We start from the raw sequence: 21,074 nt of genomic DNA, 5'->3' as shown, positions 1-21,074 counted from the left end.
TCCACGCGCCAAAATCCCAAACCCAAGGGATCTGAACTTAACAACGGCGAGAGAGAGAGAGAGAGAGAGAGAGAGAGAGAGAGAGAGAGAAGAAAGAGAGAGAAGAGAGAGAGAGCGGGACAGAGGGAGGGAGATAGATATGTTTAGCTGGAAGGTGGCTGGAGAACAACATGAAAGGAAGGATCAGAGTCCCTGTTCCCCCAACCCAAAATGTGTGAGAAAAGTCTCTAAAGCCTCACAAAGTAAGCAGGGCTTCCAGCATTAAACAAAGAGCATCAGAATCGCGGCCCCTGACCGAGGTGGGATAATGGGAGCGCGGCAGTCATCTGATTCCGGATTAGGGCAAGGAGGAGTGACCCGGCCTCCAGGGCTAAAGTTGGTGGCGCGTGAGTGGCAGCCTTTCTCGCCCCCTCGGGGTGTGTCCTCCCCGGCTTGCCCATCAGGTTGTGAGACCCAAGAGGGCGGCAGGCGGTCAGCCCTGGGCCCGGGGTCGGCTCTCCCAGCAGCAGAGTGCAGGTGCGGAAGGCGGGCGGCCGGCTGGCCCGCGGCAGCGCGCCGGGTGCGGGCGGGCGGGCAGGCGCCGGGGCTGCGGGCTGCGCGGCGCGGCTGCGGGCGGCAGGAGGCAGCGTCGGCCCGGGCGGCGCGCGGCGGGCGAGCCAGCGCGCGGTGATGTCAGTGGCGGCCCGGCTGGCAGCAGCCGGTACTTCCTGTATCGAGGCGGGCGGGCTCGGCCGCAAACCCCACTAGCCAGTGTCAGCCTCTCGGCGGCAGGAGGCGGCGGCGGAGGAGGAGCAGGGGGAGGGCTGTCAAATTCGGGAGCCAGATTCTGTCCCCTTGCCTTGGCAATCCCTTCCGCTTCCCTGGCTCCTGGCGTGACATCTGCGGACCCGGGACCTGTATGTGCGTGCGCGCGAAGCAGCGGAAGAATGGCAGTGCTCAAACTCACCGACCAGGTAGGGGGCGGCGGCGCCGGCGGGCGGGACGCGCGGGCGCGGGGCGGCGCGGAGCCCGGCGGGGGATGGGGGCGCGGCGCGGAGCGCGCCTGCGAGCTGTTTACTCGCGCTGGAGGCAGGAGTGTGCGCGGCCGCCGGGTGCCCCGTGGAGTCGGCGGCTGAGGCTCTCCTCGCCTGCGCCGTCCCCGCCTTGGGCCGTCGGAACTGCGCGCTCCGCTCCCGCGGCCGCAAGGCAACCGGGGGCCCGGGAAGGGCCAGCGGGCGCCGGGCGCAGTCGGGGCGCGGGCGTGCGGGTGTGTGCGCGCGGGTGTGCGCGGGACGCGGGCCCGGCTGGGCAGGGGGAGGGGAGGCTCGAGTTGCCCCTCCAGCCCCGGTCCTGCTGCTCGGCGTGGGCGCCGCCGGCCCTTGCCTTCCTGGGGGAGGCTGGTCCGCGCCGCCTGGGAGGAAGGTGGGCGCTGGGGGAGAAAGGATCGCAGCCTGAGACCCCTCCCCGAGCCGAGCGAGAGTCCGGCCCAGTGCGCGGCTCTTGTGAGGTGGAGCTGTCTTTATCCGTTTGATCTGACATCCTGACTTCCTCTTTAGTAGCCGTGAGGCCGTGCGCATGGTGCGGCATGGGGACCCTTGGAGACCTGGGTCTCGGCTTTGGCCGGTCTCGCCGGGGAAAAGGTGAAGGCAGGTCGGAGGTTCCATTCACAGGCGGTGAGCCACCGTCTGTCTGTGCCCATCAGCTTTGTTGCTTTCCTTGCTGAGACCCCTCACAGGGCGGTTCTGGAGTCCTGGCTGGAAGTGCTGGGGTAATTTGCTGAATTGGATCGTCAATCTTTGAAGCAGGGTCTGTGGAATGGAAACACCCACCATTGGGGACTCCGCTGCTCTTGGGACATTGACACCTCCAGCCGCGTATCCAAGTTGTATGACAAAACTCTTTGCATCTCTTTCCACGAAAAAAGGAAAAAGCCTCTCCTCCCACTCGTTTATTCATGGGTAGTAAAATGAATGTAGTTTGAGGGTCCCAGAAGGCACAGAGGCAGTCTTGACTTTGACACACGGGGTCACATGTGCCAGCCCTTGGTATTAGACATCTCAAGCTTCTCAAGTGGGTTGCATCTGGTGCTTCTAGTTAGCAGGACATCCTGCAACTTAAATGCAATCAATCCGTCAAAGATTTGCAAGGATTTGTTCTCTTGCCTTTTAGATTCAAAAATTTTTTTTTTAATTTATTTATGGGTTTTTTTGGGGGAAGAGGAGGAAATCACTGAGTTAAAACTCATGTTATTATTAAATTTAGCAGGAAGAGCAGCTGGTAATTGTGATGAATCTGCTTGTTCTCATTGATTCCAGAGCATTTAAAACTGTAAATTGATATTAGGATTCCTCCACCTTTTGCTCACATATTTTGCCAACTGTTAGACATTTGCTGATTTTAAATCTTAACAGTTTTAGTGTGTCTTGGTCCTGTCATCTTTGGATATATGTAATTATACTTGGCTGTTAGTTCCTGAATCTTCAAAGTACAAAAAATAGTTCTAATAGGCACTATTGTTAATCCCCATAAAAAAGAATGTAACAGAGATTTTTAGAGTTGTAAGGAGTCTAAAGATGAACTAGCCCCTTCATTTTCTAAAGGAAGAAGCAGATCTGATAAAGATAAAGTAAATCTTCCTCAAGGACCACAGCTCTAGGCCTGTAGACCTGAGACTATGTCCTTTCTGTCCTCGAAACTCTTGTGCTTTCTGCCAAAGGTTGTATCAGACAGCTCTCATTGGATGTGTTGAAAGAGTTACAAGAAAGCATACTTTTCTAAATCAAGATCAACCCTAGTGAAGAGTGTAATATTTGGTCTTGGAAAGAAAGTTATTCTTCAGGGTTTATTAGAGTAGAGCTTTCAAAGATGTTTGCCTTTTAAACTGTCTCTACATATACCTCCTTTCATCTTTTTCTACCCCCCACCCCCAGCAAACTAATGTTACTATGGAGAGAAAGTCACACAATCTTGATTTGATTCTATCTCCCGATACACAAAAAGAACCTAAAGAGTTTTACAATTCAAGAACATCTAAAAATTGCCTGTCTACCTTGGAGTAAAGTCAGAGGGAGACTGGGTGGGACGGTGGCCTGGGTAGGTTGGGGTGGTGAGCATGATGGTTTCCCTTACAGCTTTAGGTCCAGGAAGTGTGTGGTCTTTCTTGACTTATATAGTCTTACCTTTTCCGTTTGAAACTCTCAATTCTTAGAGTCAGTTTTAACCTCACTGACTCACTTTAAAAAGCATTTACTTAGTGCCCTGCTAGAAGAGTTTTGCTCCTTCATTGTGGGTAGGGAGCTCCCACTTGGAATTCCTACCTTAAAGTTTGTATAGGGGGATCTTGTTCTCCATGAAGCTATTTGTGAAACAATCACTTCTTAGTTCCTCCCTGGTGTCTTAAATGCCTTATTTGGGAGGTGAATCTTGATTTTTGCTAAGGGTCTTGGATTTTCAGTTTGAGGACATATCTTTGGTGTGGATAACCTGAATTACAAGTTGTCTTGGTTTGTCTTTAAATGTGGCAGAGTAAGAGGTGACAGATGACGATATTGTCTGTCCTGCTAAAGCTGGGTACAGGAGCTTCGTAGGGGGAGTGGATGCCACTTCAACACTCAACCTTGCAGTGATCTCTTACTCTTGCAAGAGAAGGAAAATGCCCATTCCCATCTCTGTTTTAGGAGAGTTAAAAAAGAGAGAGAGAAAAGGGAGAGGTCAGTGTGGTTTCTAGCATTTTTTTTTTTTCTATGAAAAGGAACTGGAAGCTATCGATACAAACAAGTGTGGCATTTAGCACTTCTGCATTTATAATTGTGTTTTTTCTGTTTTGCTTTTCATAAGACGCACATCATTTTTCTTGCACTATTAGGGGGACCACCCATCCTGGTTTACGTAGCATGTGGGGCTAAAAGTGGGAAAATTCAGGCATATTGGGAGAAATTGGTCATCTATGTAGCATAAAACACACTCAGCTATGTCCTTAAAGTAGTAATGTAGTTATTTCCTCATAGATGGACATTCAGAGGTTTATTTGTATCTTTGGTAAAATGAGGTAATTTTTAAGTTTGGGTAGTAAGATTTTATTATATACAAATGTGATGCATTTTGGCTCAAGATATCCACGAAACTCTTTGCAATTTGATTTAATATGGCCTTTTGGGGGGGGGGCTGTTCTTTATGATATATAGTTAAGACACTGTAGTGATTTTAAGTGTGTGGTCACATATTCAGCCTGGGTTCCTCCCCTGATTTTTTTGTTTTTCAAAGTTATGAAGCCAGGGTGATAAATTTGTTAGATGTTTGAAATGTCCACTATTATCTGAGTTTGCTAATGACAGCAGCACAGCACCTCCATCTCCAAGGCTGCCGGTAGACAAACTGTTTCAGCAGGTAGCCTTTTCGGAGCTTCCTGCCTGGAGGCCTTCTGGTTTGGTGTACCCTTGCCAAGTCCTAGTTCACACTTGAGTCACTCACCTCCTTGCCAAAGGCGGTGGCTGGCAGCCATGGCAGTGGCAAGAGACTAGAAATCCTTTAACTTTGAAAACAGGATTTCTAGCCCATAGTGTGGGGTTTTAGGACATGTTGCATATTTTATTGGGTTGCCCTGGTTTTTCCATCACTCCCTAGAGCACTGGCCTTAAAGCAAACACTATGCTGCAGTCTTGCCTCGCAGGGAAGAAGGGAAGAGAAAGGCTTTATTCTTTGGACCCTTTTCTGGTTGTTTCAGGACCCAGTCACATGGTTTTGAGAGTGCACTTAAGGGCCGGTATTCCATGCAGAGACCTAATAATGCCTGACATTTCTTGTGCTGCTACTGTGTGCTGGGTCTTTGGTATTAATCATCTCTTAATCCACCTGGCCAGGAGGAGGTGGTGGTGTGATTCCTATTTTATAGGTGGGAAAACAAAAACAGAAAGGCTAATTGACTTGTGTAGAGTCACACGCCTAGTAAGTGACCTAGTAGTGTCCTACCTGGGCGGTCTGATTAGACAGGTGGGGCTCTGAGTACAAGGCTATACTTTTCATAGTTGCAAGGGCAGTGCAGTGTAGGCCTGATGGGTTTACAGCGAAGCCATTGGATGTGCAGCATTCCTTATGCTCCTTCTCCCTCGTGGGGCCACACCCACTTCTGTTCAGATTAAGGAGCTGCTCTGAGGCCCGTGCTCTTGCCTGGCTTGTGCCTGCTTTGTCCGGTTAGCCTTTTCACCTCCTTATCCTGGTGAATGGTGTGGTAGTTTTCTTTTGTCTTTTTTTTTTTTCATCTAATAAATAAATATCAGTCATTGTAGGAAAGTCAGAAAGATAGATAAAGAAAAACAAAAATTGTTAAAACCCTATAAAGTCATACTTGGAGATGACTGCTCTTGACATTTGACCTGGTTTCTTCTAGTCTTCTGTCTAGGTAGTCAGGTAAAAGTTTTGAACTTTCCATGTGATAATATAATATCTTTCACTTGCACACATGGCTGATATTCATGTTCTGTAGACCAGTTACTTTTCCAAATAAACTTATGCTTCTCTTAAATATGTGATGGGCTTCTCTAGTGTAAGTCCGTACATGGGGACTTACACTAGCACACAAGGTCTAGCTCTATTGATTGACTTCTTTTATTAAATCATAGCTGTGTACATTAATGTGATCATGGGGCACCATACGATTGATTGACTTTTTTCCTAAAGAGAGAGCAAATATAAGCTCAAAAAAGGAAGGATCAAACACACTTGTTTGTTCCAGAAATAGTACTCAAAGATCCTTCCTTTTTTTTTTTTTTTGAGACACTATCTTACTATGTTGGTCTTGATAGAGTGTGTGGAGTCACAGCTCACAGCACCCTCAAACTCTTGGGCTCAAGAGATTCTCTTGCCTCAGCCTCCCAAGTAGCTGGGACTATAGGTGCCCACCACAATGCCCGGCTATTTTTTTGTTATAGTTGTCATTGTTGTTTAGCAGGCCCTGGCTGACTTTGAACCCGCCAGTCCCCGTGTATGAGCTACGAGCGCCGAGCCTAAAAGATCCTTTTTGAGACAGAGTCTCACTCTGTTCCCTGGGTAGGATGTGGTGGCAATCATAGCTCACAGCGACCTCAAACTCTTAGTCATGCAATCCTCTTGCCTCAGTCTCTTGAGTAGCGGGGATTACAGGTGCCCACCATGACATATGGCTAGTTTTTCTATTTCTAGTAGAGATGGGGGTCTCACTATTGTTCAGGCTGGTCTCAAACTCCTGAGCTCAAGCAATCCACCTGCCTGCCTTGGCCTCCCAGAATTCTAGGATTTCTGGCATGAGCCACTGCTCCTGGTCAGGACTAAAAGATTCTTTAAAAAGATTTATATTTCAAAAGATAATGTGAATTTTTATAGATTACTAAGGTATAATATGAAATAATTTAAAATTAGGTAAGAGATACAAAGATCTGATTATCTGGTTTCCAAACTTGTTGAAGCTCTGGTACTCCTTTTTGCTTTCCCCAAAGAAAATTCCATAGTGAAGCTCAACAGATAAAAAAGGATTGGCTTAAACAGTGGTCCCTGAGGCCCTTTCAAAGACTGTTTCAGAGTCCTTTAGTATGGGAAAACTGCTGGTGACTGGTTCAGTGGTTTTTTTCCCCTGACATACCATGCACTCAGACAAACATTTCTAAAAGTTTGTAGACAACTAGGTGTTACCTAGAATTAGGATGACCATAAAATTTTTTATCCAAACTGGGACACTTTTGAGAAGGGATAGGAGAGTACTATTAGATATTAAGCTGGGAAACAGATGTGACTCAGGACTGTCCCAGGCAAACCTGTATGTATGGTCACCTTACAGCGAGTCTGTGTTTGCTCCCCTCAGATTTGGCAGTGACAGTGATCTGGTTTGACTAGCAGACCAGTCACTCTCTTTTGAGTCAAGTCAGCACCTGAGCAGGTATTACAAAGATTGTTTTATTACTTAGTGTAAGGCCAGAGTTGGAAAATAGCTTCCATCTGGCACATCAGTTCTTATCAGTTAGTTGGTCAAGGGGTGGCAGGAGCTGGGTAGCAGAGGAGTTCTTACCTGTGCCGTGGAGGATAGAGGAAAGTGTGAAGATTGATTATCAGCATTTGATGCGGGCACAAGGGAGAGGGGGCATATGTTGTGCATTAGCCAGCCCTTGGCAAGTCAGATTAACCTCTGTGGGCTCCAGGTTCCTCTTTGTAAAATAAAGAGGTTGAACGAGATGCCTTTACAGCCAGGCTCCTCTTTGTAAAATAAAGAGGTTAGACAGGATGCCTTTCTGGTGCTTTAGCGATTCTCTCTCCATTCTGTGACTCACTGCCTCTGATGGGGACAAGTGTTCTTAACATAGTTCATCTTTCTTTTTTTTTGAGACAGAGTCTCAAGCTGTCACCCTGGGTAGGGTGCTGTGGCATCATAGGTCACAGCAACCTCCAGCCCCTGGGCTTAAAGGATTCTCTTGCCTCGGCCCCCCAAGTAGCTGGGACTACAGGCACCTACCACAACATCTGGCTATTTTTTGGTTGTAGTTGTCATTGTTGTTTGGCAGGCCGGGGCTGGATTCGAACCCACCAGCTCTGTTGTATGTGGCTGGCATCTTAGCCACTTGAGCTACAGGTGCCAAGTCATAGTTTATCTTTCTTACAAGTGTGGCTATGAAGGCCATATTGGCAAATTAGCTCTAATTTGGCTCTCCAGATACAAAGTCAAACAGTTAACTTCAGGTTAAGAAGAGGGTTTGAACCAATGTCAATGATTCGGAAACTGATTCCCATTCTTTTCCCTAGTTCAATTTATAGAGAGTCAAAGGTTATCCATTTAATAGATTACCTACTTTATATCTTATTCTTTTATTACCCTTTACCAACACTTGTTTGGCTCTGGCTGCTTTCAGAGGTTGGGAGAGAAGGTATTTGCTCTAACCAGTGTTCATGTTTGTAAAAAAAAAAAAATTGATAACCCAAGAGGTTAAAATTAATGATTCATGAATCGAATTTTTAATTCTATAAAACTATATTCATAGTTTTCAACAATCCTTTTGCTTGCCTACTATCTTAAAATCTGAAAATTGTTTATAACTCTGTTAGTTGAGCTAAGCTGGTAAGAAGTGTGTAGTCCACCTTTGGGCTGTTACAGGCTTTACTGAGTCAAAGCTTGCTTGTATTTTTTGGTTATAAACCTAGAGTCCCCCTCACTGCCACCTCAGTGGATCTTAAACATGATAGTATAATTTCTAAGGTACCTTTAATACTATCATTCAAGGACATTTTGCTGTCAGGGAACTTCCAGAGCTTCTAGAAACTTGGGGAGATTGGTAGAAACATCTTTTTGAGGCCTAGACATGAAAATTCAATCACATTCTAACCTGTCTCTAAAAGTTTCAATATTAAAGTGCTTTTGTTTGCTGTAGTTTCCTTTTTTTTCTTTCTTTTTTTTTTTTTTGAGACAGAGTCTCACTGTGTCACCCTTGGTAGAGTGCTGTGTCACTCTCAGCAACCTCAAACTCTTCGGCTTAAGTGATTCTCTTGCCTCAGCCTATCAAGTAGCTGGGACTACAGGTGCCTGCCACAAGACCTGGCTACTTTTTGTGGCAGTTGTTATTGTTATTTAGCTGGACCGGGCTGGATTTGAACCTGACATTCTCAGTGTATGTGGCTGGTGCCATAACCACTGTGCTATGGGCGCTGAACCTGCTGTAGTTTGTTAAAAATAAAAAATAAAAACACCTTCTTGAGAATCATAAGACCTGGACTCTATTCATGGTGCTAATGGTTGTATGGTTTGGGCAAGTGCTGCCCTTTGTTTTTCCATCTGTAAAATGGGAGCAGGTAGAAACTCCTCTAAATGTTTTCAAGCTCTAACATTCTAGGAAAGCTCTCTGTATATCTCAGTGTCAGCCTCTTTGCAGCTCATGGAATCTTGTTTCAGAAAGTATCTGCCTTCCATGAACTTCGGATTTCCTTACCCCTCTCTTTGGGGTGGTGGCAGCTTTAGAGTTTCCCATGTCTGATAAACACATCTTGAGTTCTTCCTAAGGGTCAGAGGTCTTTTCCTCAAGAAGGGTGTCTTCTGGGATCTCTAGGAGCCTGGTGCTGGGGATACAGAACCCCTGGGGCTGTTCTTAGTGTGGTCCTTTGAGAATCCTCTTGAACTTCTTGCAGAGCAACGGGAACAATCCATGTAGACCCTGTGGTTGACTTGTGTGAATTATTTTAAGCTGGGCCCCACTTTAACCTTCCTCAGAGATGCTCCCTAGCAAAGACCCTGGGTTCTCCCATTCAAAATCCTGTTTCTTTGAACTCCACAACACCAGCATCTAACAAGTTCATTTCTCACCTGGTGGCCCAGAGTTGAGTATAGTTCACATGGTCAAAAACTTTCTCAAGTTAGTTTCTATGGAGGAGACTTGCTTTGGTATCTAAGATTGGCAACATGAGGAGAAAGGTATTGCAGTGAGCATAGGAGAAGTGTAAACACAGAAAGGCAGCCGCAGTTCAGGTCAGCGGGGACAAATCAGCCAACCAAGCATTGTTAAACAATGACCTTCAAGAGCGAGGGGGTACTCTACCCCAGGAATGAGCAAGGTGTTTTGTGAGTTTGACTTTTAGAAAGAAAATATTAGAATTCATGATTTTTAAGAAGAAAAAAAAAATCATGTCTAGCCAGGCCTGGTGGCATGCACCTGTAGTCCCCACTACTTGAGAGGCTGAAGTGGGGGAATGCTTGAAGCCAATCTAGGCAACATAGTGAGACCCCATCTTCTTAAAAAATCGCTTTTAATTTTTATGTATTTTTAGTACATGTTATAGACTAGTACTATGTATTCCTTTTGGTGCTACTTTTCACTTTTTGCATCCTGGCCAGACCACCCCCCAGATTACTGCAGCAGCCTAGGACTGCTCTTCCCCATCTGCATTCACTCTCAACATAGCCATCCCAGTGATGGAACTGAGAACATGTCACTCCTCTGCTCAAAACCCTCTGATTTCACATGGAGTAAAAGCTAAGGTGATCAGAGTGACCCATTAGGCCCCTTACATTCAGTCCCTCCACTTACCTCCTCATGTCCCCTCGTGGGCTCCTCTGCTCCAGCCACACTGGCTCCCGCTCTGCTGAGTGCACACACCCGCTGTACCCCTGCCTCGGGCCCTGGCCGTTCACACTACTGTGCATTTCTCCCCCGATATGTGCAGGGCTTGCCCTCCCTCTTTCAGGTCTTTTCTCACATCTTACCTTTTCGGTGAGTCCTTTTCTGGCCACTCTATTTAAAATGCCCAGGCCACATTCCCTGTCCATTTAAAAACATTTTTCTCCATGGTGCATATCCATCCTACTATATATTTTCCCTTTTCTCCCATTTTAAAAATAAAAACTTGTGTGTAGAAGAAGTACAGTAACAGGGCAAGGACTGTTTTGTTAGTTTGGTTCTTTTACTGCTGTGTCTTCAGCACCAAGAATGGGGTAAAGCACATAGTAAATGCTCACTAAGTATTTGTTAAGTGAATGAAATAAATATGTATATGTGTGTATATATGTGCATGTTTAAATGTTTTTTACTAACGAAGTCCTCAAACCAAAAAAAAAAAAATTAGAAACACTTTTGTAAACAGAGTTTCCATCTGTATCCTGGGTTATTAAACAAAAGAAAGAGAAAGGTTTCTGCCCCATCAAAGGATTAAACATTACATATTATCTGTTCTGGTTACATTTCCCCTCTTTTCAAACTAGGCTTTGGTTGTTGGGGTGGTTAGCACTGTAGTTCATTATGAGCAAGTTCCATGTCTTTACAGGGGAAGGATCAGGATGACTCTAGGGTAAGGGGAATATTGACCTTCAATATTGTCCGAGCGGGTAGCCTATGTATTCAAGCAATTAAGATGTGTTTAAGGAGCTCCATTTGCATAGCCTTGACTCTGCTGGGGTTCTCTGATCTCCCTCTTTCCACAAAGGGTAAGGACAGGTAAGAGCAGGTACAAAAAATTGTTAGAAACTGGACATAGAGAATTGGGAATGAGGAGACAAGGTAATAATCATGCTGTATGTTATTGAATTCTTTTTTTTATATATATATATATTTTTTTTTTTTTGTAGAGACAGAGTCTCACTTTATGGCCCTCGGGTAGAGTGCCGTGGCCTCACACAGCTCACAGCAACCTCCAACTCCTAGGCTTAGGCGATTCTCCTGCCTCAGCCTCCCGAGTAGCTGGGACTACAGGCGCCCACCACAACGCCCGGCTATTTTTTGGTTGCAGTTTGGCCGGGGCCGGGTTTGAACCCGCCACCCTCGGTATATGGGGCCGGCGCCTTACTGACTGAGCCACAGGCGCCACCATGTTATTGAATTCTAACATTTCAATGGGAGAGTGGCTTATCATCTTTACATTCTCAAAATGAGAAAAATGAGAACTGAGAGATGAATTTTATTCAGGGTCACGTGGCTCTGGGAGTCACATCTGGGCAAGCTTGACTCCAAGGTACATATCTTTAGCTGTTGTGCTCTAACTTCCTGAAATAGGTGTAGTATCACAAGATACTCTTTTCCACATGGACCTTAGGGTCTAGTAGAGAACTGATATTGAATGCCTTGTATAAGAACTGCTGTCATCATATGTTTACTGAACACGTGTTGCATTTGAAACAGCTACCAGTCTGGGTGCAGTGCAAGTTTATACTATGCTTGGGGGTACTGATTAGGGATATAGGAGTCCTGAGGCAGATGAAGTCAGCAAGAGGGACTTCAGGAACCTGGACTTCAGTTGATAGTTGAGGAAGGGAATGATTTAGGCAACATATGAGGAGGGAAGACAACCCAAGTGAGTAATGGGCGATGTCCTTGGCAGGTAAGCTGGAACTAAATTTACTGAGTCATAGGGTTCATATTACTAGGATAAAGAGGTAAGGAAAGAAACATCCAGTATCCAGACTGGGTAGGAGAAGTGTTTGTATATAAACAAATCTTTCTTACATGAGTTCTTCTGATTGGAACTACATGTCCTGTCCTGGAAATGTGAATTAATGAGTTTGTGCCTAGGCAAAACTCACAGTCCCTTTGTACCTGCCTTCTCCCCCAAAGTGTTGAAGCATAAAGTGAGATATTGCCTTTGGGTCCTTCTGTCTCTATGACACCCCTGTGTGAAGAGAATGTTTGTATGTTACTTGTCATGAACAAACGTGTATGTGTATTCTGGAGTGGCAAAGACTTTAGTGAAAGCCCAGATGAGTTTTGTGGTGCAGGACATTGATGGTCTAGAGATGGTTTGTTTTTAACCTTACACATATTTATTAAGTAAAAAAATTACTAACTGGGTGTGGTGACTCACGCCTGTAATTTCAGCACTCAGGAAGGAGAGGCAGGTGGATTCCTTGAACTCAGGAGTTCAGGACCAGCCCGAGCAAGAGTGAGACCTCATCTCTACTGAAAATAGAAAAACTAGCCGGGCATTGTGGTGGGTACCTGAGGCCCAGCTACTCAGGAAGCTGAGACAAGAGGATCTCGGGGGCCCAGGAGACTGAGATAGTGAGCTATGATGATGCCAGGGCACCCAAGGTGACAGAGTGAGACTCTTGTCTCAAAAAATGAAATGAAATGAAATTCACAAAATTCAGACTATGGGACGCTAACAGAAAAAAAAAAGCCAACAATAAAATTTAAACAAAATCAATTGCAAGAGAAATAAAAAGAGGAGGAAATATAAACGCATAGATTAAAAGAGAATTAAGATACGCATAAGTTAATTATAGTGAATCAATTTGCATTTGGATTTAAACAAACAAAAAAGCCATACTTCTGTGGGAAAATAGGAGAAATTTGAATGTTGACTGGATATTTGATTATTTAAAGGGTGAATATACTATTGTGGTTATGTTTAAAAGGAGAGCCCTCTTACAAAACAAGAAACAAAACCACAACACTTAGCATTTGCCCAAGGTGCCTAACTATTTAAATGACTCACTCTTTTTAGAAGCTATTTCTCTTTCTCTTTACTTTTTCCTGCCCCTTCATGCCTCTCCAAAGCCCTCAACTCTTACTTGATAGAATGTCTTTGGTAAAGTTTTTAGAATCCTTTTCAATTGCTTGTCAAAAAAACAAAAACCAACCAACCAACAAACAAAAAAACCCCTCACGGATTCTGCTAGTTTTCCTGCCCAGAGAAATGTTTCTGAGCTAGTTGTGAGGTCTACACATCTATTGACTTAATTTAAGTGGCTTTAGAACTCAAGTCAGTTATTTGAACATCTGACTTAGAATCCCATCTTGTGTTTTTAGAAAGATCTGAATTTGGCATGTCCTTGTAAGATATTTAGGCTTGGCTCCCGTAGTTCAGTGGTTAGGGCGCCAGCCACATACACCAGGGCTGGTGGATTTGAACCCAGCCCAGGCCTGCCAAACAACAATGATAACTACAACAAAAAAATAGCCAGACGTTATGGTGGGCACCTATAGTGGGAGGCTGAGGCAGGAGAATCACTGAAGCCCAAGAGTTTGAGGTTGCTGTGAGTTGTGATGCCACAAAATATAGGGTAAGATATTTAAAAGGGAATTTAGGTATTAGAGTTGCCAAAAATCACTTTGTTGAGTTGACTTTTTAAACGATGTTTCTGTTTAAACTTTTTAAAGAAAGCAAACACTTGCGAGGTCTCAGTTTTAATGACCCAGGCTGATGTGCTTCTCTCCTTACCTGACAGGAAGTGGGCGTTGGTTATTGCCCGCAGTGCTGTCAGTGTCGCTTTGGGCATGCTGAAATAGCTTTCTTTATTTCTACAAGTGTGAAAATCCTTCCATATCCTTCTTAATGAAGTCCAGATTTAAGAATAGACCATAAACTTAAGAAATAGCCAGCTGGGACTTCAGTAAATGATACTGTTCTGAGTAACTTAGAACCTGAATAGCCAAGGTTTTAGGTACTTTGGAGCTTCAGTGTAATTATATCTTGGGGAGCCGTAATGTGAATGTAACATTTCATTACTAATGCTCCTTTTGGCAGCCAAGAAGAAACAATATTTATTTATTTATTTATTTAGAGACAGAATCTCACTCAGTCCCCTGTAGCTGGGACTACAGGTGCCCACCATAATGTTTTGTTATTTTTAGAGATGGGGTCTCACTTTTGCTCAGGCTAGTCTCAAACTCTTGAGCTCAAGCAATCCACCTGCCTTGACCTTGACCTCCTTGACCTCCTTGACCTCCACTGGAATTACAGGCGTGAGCTATCGTGCCCGGTCTGAAGTTATCCCTTAAGGAGCTCTGCTTTTTAATTTTAATTTTTGGTAGAGAAAAAGTCTTATATTCAAGTTTCAAGGTACTACATTATTGTATATACCATGTATAATGTTTTAAAATATTAAAACATAAATAAAATTGCATCTTATTGAGCAATTTCCCAACATACTGCATGTGAGTGGCGTAGCTAAGGGAATAATGAAGTTGATGTCTAGACAATCTGGGGTATAAGTACAACTCTGCTCCTAATTCCCTGTGTCAGTTTTTTGTCCTTGATTGTAAAATGGGTATAATAAAACTTGCTTTATGGGGAAGTTGTGATAATGAAGTGGGAAAGATCTTTGTATAGCAAGTGACCTGTGGTTGGTGCTCAAAAAATAGTCCCTGAATCTTGGGTTGGTTCCTCATTTGTCAGATGGAGGAGGTCAGTTTTTTAGGGTCAATTTCAGCTCTGTGAAAATATGATTTTAGTTTTTGTTTTAAATTTACGACCTTTTATCTGCTCTTCTTTCTCTCAAACTCAAATGACATTGGTGGGAAGAGTTTTTGTTTTATCTTTGTGTGAAATCTTCATATTTAGCCTTTTGTAGCATTTTGGTTCGTACGAATTTAGGAAATGCATTTTCCTTTCATTTTGGTTTTATTAAATTATTTGACTTAGTTTATTTGACTGAAGAATCTTATGTTTGGACAGATCAAGGAGGATTAAATGTGTTGAAAAGAGTCTGGTAAGTTTGCAGTTGTTTTTGATTAAAGTTGTCAAAAAGAACTTTGAAAATTACCTTATAAAGATGCTACTTCCTCTTCACAGAAGTACAAGATTATGCCTTTTTGAGGAAGTGTGTAAAAACAAAATAGTAGAGCAATCTTCATAAAAAATCATCATGGCAGACTGTCTGAAAAACATTAGTGTAAAATTAAAATTTTTTTTTTTTTTGAGACAGAGTCTCACTATGTTGCCCTCAGGAGAGTTTTGTGGCATCACAACTCACAGCAACCTCAAACTCTTGGGCTTCAGTGATTCTCCTGCCTCAGCCTCCCACTATAGGTGCCCACCATAACGTCTGGCTATTTTTTTGTTGTAGTTGTCATTGTTGTTTGGCAGGCCTGGGCTGGGTTCAAATCCACCAGCCCTGGTGTATGTGGCTGGTGCCCTAACCACTGAACTACGGGAGCCAAGCCTAAAATTTTAAATCTTGATTGAATGTATAACAGGGTAGAAAACCATAAACTTATCTGAAAAAAATATAATTAAAAAAGTTAGATGAAGGATACAGTGTAAAAAGTTACTTTAATTTTGGGTCTTTTTTCTTTTCTTTTAAAACTGCAGGATGCTATTTAAAGAACAGGTCAATTAAATATGATTGGATAGGTGCATGTATTTTAATTCTAAAAATTCATTTCAGTTAGTTGAAGTATAGGGCAAAATAAAAAGGGCCACAGGAAAATGAAAATGAGAGTTGATACCAAGGAAAGGTAGAATAAAGAAAGAAAAATAGGAAAAGAAAAATCATTTACTAAAAAGAGGGAAGGGATTGGAGTGGGAAGGAGGCTAAGTTAGTTTCTGAAATGAGTGGTAGAGATGCTTTAATCTTGAAGCTAAATTGGTTGCCACCTGCTATACTCTGCTCTTTGAAATAATTAACACTGATCATTGCTCTTCAGCCACATTGGTACTTATTTCTTGGAGTTCTAGGCTTAGAATACCAAAGTGGAGGTGGTTACTTAAGCTTCAAAAGAAATGGTCAGAGTTCTCAGAAGGCTGGAAAGAACCAAGCTGATGGGTTCTGGCTGAAGCAGAACCTTCAGAGTGAGTGTGGTGATCAAAAGGTAATAAGTTATTTTACACAATGACAGGACGGCTATTAGGAGCTGCTGTGACTAGTTCATGTGACATCTCTCGTTCAAAGGACCCCATCACCTGTCCTGGTGAGTTGAACTTAGGAAGGACATTTCTCCATCCTTGCTTTCAATCCACCATTCTGGAAACAAAACAATGTTTTTCTTAACTCCATTCCTGCCACAAATTGGTTATGAGACCTTGGCCAGTCATTTCACCTCTCTGAGCCTCAGTTTCCTCTAAGAAGTGAGGATGCTGGTTCCCAGTCTTCTATAGCTCCTACCCAGGGCTTGGCACATGACTGTCCCCAGGCTAAGACGGGCCTGTTATTTCTTTATTACTTTATTATTTAGTTTTTATTTCATAATCATACTCTTTACTCTGCAATCCAGCTAGACACGGAGAGGAATAAGGAAAATGTTATAAAAGAACTGCAGGGAGAACACAAAGATTACAGGATATTGCGAGCAAATTGGGTAGAGAGGTGTTCTCCTGAGCTGCACAAGGAATGGTTTGGTGGTTGAAACAAAACATTATGTCAAATTTATTACAGTTGTCCATAGCGGGTAATGGGGGTGTCTTGCTGGTCCTGCCATTCTTGGACCCAGAGTGCTCCGTGGCTTCCACAACACTCATGCCCTCTCGTCACCTTGCCAAAGCCCACATGCTTGCCATCCAACCCCTCAGTCTGGGTAGTGCAGATGAAAAACTGGGAACCGTTTGTGTTGGGTCCAACATTTGCCATGGACGAGATGCCAGGACCTGTGTGCTTCAGGACGAAGTTCTCATCTTCAAATTTCTCCCCAGGGATAGACTTGCCACCAGGGCCATATGGCGCGTGAAGTCCCCGCCCTGGCACATAAACCCTGGGATAATTCTGTGAAAGCAGGAACCCTTATAACCAAATCCTTTTCTCCAGTGCTCGGGGCACGGAAGTTTCTGCTGTGTTTGGAACTTTGTCTGCAAGCAGCTGGAAGGAGACTTGGCCCAAGGGCTCACCGTCAGCGTCAATATCGAGGAACACACTGGGGTTGACCATGGCTGATTCCAGAAGACTGTGGGAAGCGGCAGCATCTGCAAAACCTGCCACTTGCTTTTACATGGCCTGTGAGCTAAGAATAGCTTTTACATTATTAAATGATTGAAAAGAATCAAAAAATAATATTTTGCAACACATACAAATGAAATAAAATTCAAATTTCTTTGTCCGTAAATAGAGTTGTGGAACACAGTCTTCCTCGTTTGTTTATGCGCTGTTCATGGCTGCCCCAAAGGCAGAGCTGAGTAGTTGCGGCAGGGACTATAAGGTTGGCAAAGCTGAAAATATTTACTGTCTGCTCTTTATAGAAAAAAATTGCCAACCTCTGCTCTAACCCAAGGGCAGACTTGGAATCATTCTCTTCAGAAATTGAGTGCTACACTCTTAGAGTCTCAGTATTATTACCAAAGGTGCACTTTGATCTACATTTAATTAGATTAAGATGGGAATTCTTGTTTTTATTATTTTCTCCAGGAGAAAGTAGAAGCTTAGTTAGCTGTTTTGGTATGTTTTTAATTAAAAAAAAAATCGCTTTAAAACAATTGTTTGTGCTCAGACTTTTTTTTACTCCCTCTAGGAATCACTGTAGAGAAGGAAGCCATATGTTTATGTTTTAAATCACTTGCCTTTTAAATTGGATTTTTAGATACCAGATGTGGACTCAGAAACAGTTCATATATACTCAGAGAGCCGACATGGGGGGAGATTTTTACACCTTAAAACAGAAATCTTAATATTTTCTATTCCCCATGTAGAGACTATAGATTAATATGAGGATGGAAATGGCTTTAATCTTACAGAAAGCTAATTTTAAGCAAACACATTTTAAAGGTACAATTATTGTACATGGAAATTGTCAAATTAAAAAATAAATATTAATGCTGTCTACTTAGCTAATGTTTTTCATTTTTCTAGAAGGTTCTCTCTGGAGCTAAGTCTGGTAATTTCTGTGAATTAAAAGTGTGTGTGCGTGGTTTTCAGTGTTCATTTCATTATAATTATAAAGAGAATCTGCCTCCTGCTCTTATACTTCCAGGGTCATTTGAGTTATTATTAAAGTTCTTCTCGGCCTGGAGCTCCCTTGATCTTGGAAGAAGATGAGCAACTTCTGAGCAATATTATAAATCATCTGCAAGAGACGGGAGGCAGACACAAGAGCCCCATTTTTCACAGAGAAAAACTGAGGCCAGTGCGCATTACTTAGCTTGATGATTTCTTAGTGGAGGGAGAGCTCGTGTTTTTTTCTGGGTTAGTTTGAGGTGCATTTCATTCGCCTGTCCTGTTCTTAAACAGCATGTATGAAATCACATGTCATTTCTACTGTTATATTTAGGATGCAGCCCACAGCCCTGTATAAACACCCTGCGATAGAGGACTGAAGGCTGCCGCCTGGGTAATGATTATGTGGTTCTGGTATCTTATCATTGCATTATCCAGATTAGAATGTATCACCCACTTCTAAGTTGGTCTAGAAGAGGGAGCCCATTGTGTGCAAGACTGAAAGGATATTGCCTCATTGTTCCCCTTTGGGTGAAGATCTTTGTGTCATACAAAAGACCGTGGTGCTTCATTCTTGTTTGAATGCACTTGTAACTGGTAATAGTCATGAAGTACTAAGGCTTTCCCTTCCCTCGCTCCCAAAACATCTCCACGATAAGCTTTGTTTTCTTTTTCAGAATTTCTTGAGAAGTATCTGGAATTGGCCATCTGAAGGGAATATTTGTCACAAAACTGTGGGTCTTTAGATGTTTGTAGATGCAGATGTGTTTAATGAGCACTTTCATTTTCCTTCTTATAAGGAAGGGAGAGAATTTCTTCACTGAAAGAATTTCTTCTCCACTTCCGGTTTCAGTCCACATTTAGCCCCTTGATTAGTGTGTGACTTGGGGAGTTGGGAGCTATGCCATTTACTCCTCACTTCTGGGGAAATTGTTTTCCAGCATACAGAGCTCCCGCTAACCTGGCAGGGGCTTGGCAGTACCTGTGGGGTGAAGGGACAATCCAGTGCCAGCCTGGGCCGTGCGGTTTTCCCTTCTCCACCATCCTTCTCAATGCCTTTAGGTGCCTTCTTTTCTTCCTCTGAGATTATTACTATGAAGAGAGGAAGGACAGGTGTGATTAATTTTTTGTCAGGTGAATAGCTCTAGTAAAAGGACTGATGGAAGAAAATACTATTGGAATATTTTTTGTTTTTTGTTTTTTTTCTTGGTGCCTTGTGGTTGATGGCTTAGCGTGTCATGACATAAATGGATCTGGAACAGCCTCCCCTCACCCTACCCCACCCTGCCCAGTCAAGGAAACAGTATAGGAAGAAATGTTTTGCTCATCATTTTTCATATTCTGAGGATTTTAGACAGGTCTTAGCTGGGACAGGCCAGGAAATCACTGCTATTGGCGCCTCTAGGTATCTAGCTTAGTAGAGCCAGAGGAGGCAGAGCGGGCCCGCTGAGCAGCTCAGCTCACTGCAACATGTTTCACCCCAATCTCCACCTCCAAATGATTTTTAAAAACTGTGTATCCCGTTGCACATTTTTAAGGTTGATATCTGAAATTTTTCATTATGAAGTTAGAAAGACAAAAAGGGTATAATTCTAGACATAATGTAAATATTGACTTTTAAAATGAAAACATTATATCAATGTTTAAAATGCACTGAGTGGAATTTAAACACTATTGTGATTTCATGGGCCTCATCATCACTTAAAAAATACAGGAGCAAGCGCTTATTTGATAGTTGGAAATTTTACATTGTTCCCCTTTCTGTTTGAACTTCAAACTGTTACTCTACCTTCTCATGCAGACTTTTATCCAAATGTGGTACTTAAAAAACTGATTAGTCTATGATACAGTGCAATAAAAATATGATCATAAGGTGCTAAGAATTAAATAAATTTCTGGATGGAGTTTATCTTTATAATGATTTTTTTTTTTTGTGGTTTTTGGCCAGGGCTGGGTTTGAACCCACCACCTCCGGCATATGGGACCGGAGCCCTACTCCTTGAGCCACCGGCGCCGCCTATCTTTATAATGATTCTTAATCATCAAACCATAAATATATTATCAAGTTTGATAAATTATTATTTTTTTAATTTATTTTTATTGTTAAATCATAGCTGTGTACATTAGTGCAATCAAGGGGTACAATGTGCGGGTTTCATATACAATCTGAAATATTCTCAAGGTTTGATAAATTATTAATAAAACATGCAAAAGAAAGCATTTTTATTAGAAATGCATTTCTTGATAACTTGCTGGGTATTTTTCTTTAAAAATATTAGTTCATATATTTGTGGAGAGCATAACTTATTGCTAGAATGATACAGGGGGTTTTAATTAAAGGAAGTCCTCTGACTTTGAATCTCCTGATTTTATATCAGTTCTTTCTTTGGCACCAGGACCTTTCACACCCTGGGGGGGAGGGCAGTCCTCTCAGTCAGAATCAGAATGGGTGAGAGGTACCTCTACCTTTTGTCAAGTGGGAGAAGGAAGATGAAGGAAGATGGAACATGATGGATGTAAAAAGCAGCAGTGTGACCTCCGAACCATGGGTAGATGAATTTCAGAAAGTGGAAGCTGAGGAACTGGAGTGTAATTCCCACAAAACAGCCTGTCCTCAAACTCTTAGCAAACCTCTTAGAAAGTGTTCTTATGCTCCAGGGGTACAAGATCCTCCAGCATGGGAATCCTGGAAGAGCTGACATCACTTTGGGGGTGGCCTCCATTTCCATATCCCCCAGAGTCCCATTAGCTGGCCAGGTGTGCATCACCAGGTCAGGTGTGAACAACAGACGGATAGACAACTCTCAACGACAATATATCTTACCTTTGAAAGCCTGTACCAGCAGTACTGAAAAAACAGACTAATAGTATAGATGGTAAAACTGTAACTTTTGAGGGTAAGGTAGAGAGAAAATGTAGTGGGACTTCATGCCTGGTTTCACTTAAAAATATCATAGATTTATGAATCCAAATAAGATTTCTTTCATAATCTCTGTATTTCTGTAGGACAATTCCAGAG

At 43.0% G+C, this 21,074-nt stretch overlaps 1 protein-coding gene across 4 annotated transcripts in view; it reads left to right on the top strand.

Annotated features, from left to right (window-relative positions):
- Window positions 1-739: 739 nt before the first annotated feature.
- The window catches only part of ANKRD44 (ankyrin repeat domain 44), a 359,761-nt gene continuing 339,426 nt past the window's right edge, over window positions 740-21,074 (top strand). For 3 of the 4 annotated variants that reach the window (XM_053598403.1, XM_053598401.1, XM_053598400.1), the window contains exon 1: window positions 740-953. In XM_053598403.1, the coding sequence (XP_053454378.1) occupies window positions 927-953 (27 nt within the window). In that variant the 5' untranslated portion in view covers window positions 740-926. The remainder of the gene's footprint in view (window positions 954-21,074) is intronic. The other variant, XM_053598402.1, reaches the window with a different exon arrangement.

Source organism: Nycticebus coucang, chromosome 7, assembly GCF_027406575.1.
Source record: "Nycticebus coucang isolate mNycCou1 chromosome 7, mNycCou1.pri, whole genome shotgun sequence".
Taxonomy (NCBI): domain Eukaryota; kingdom Metazoa; phylum Chordata; class Mammalia; order Primates; family Lorisidae; genus Nycticebus; species Nycticebus coucang.
This window is presented reverse-complemented; position numbering and strand designations above follow the sequence as displayed.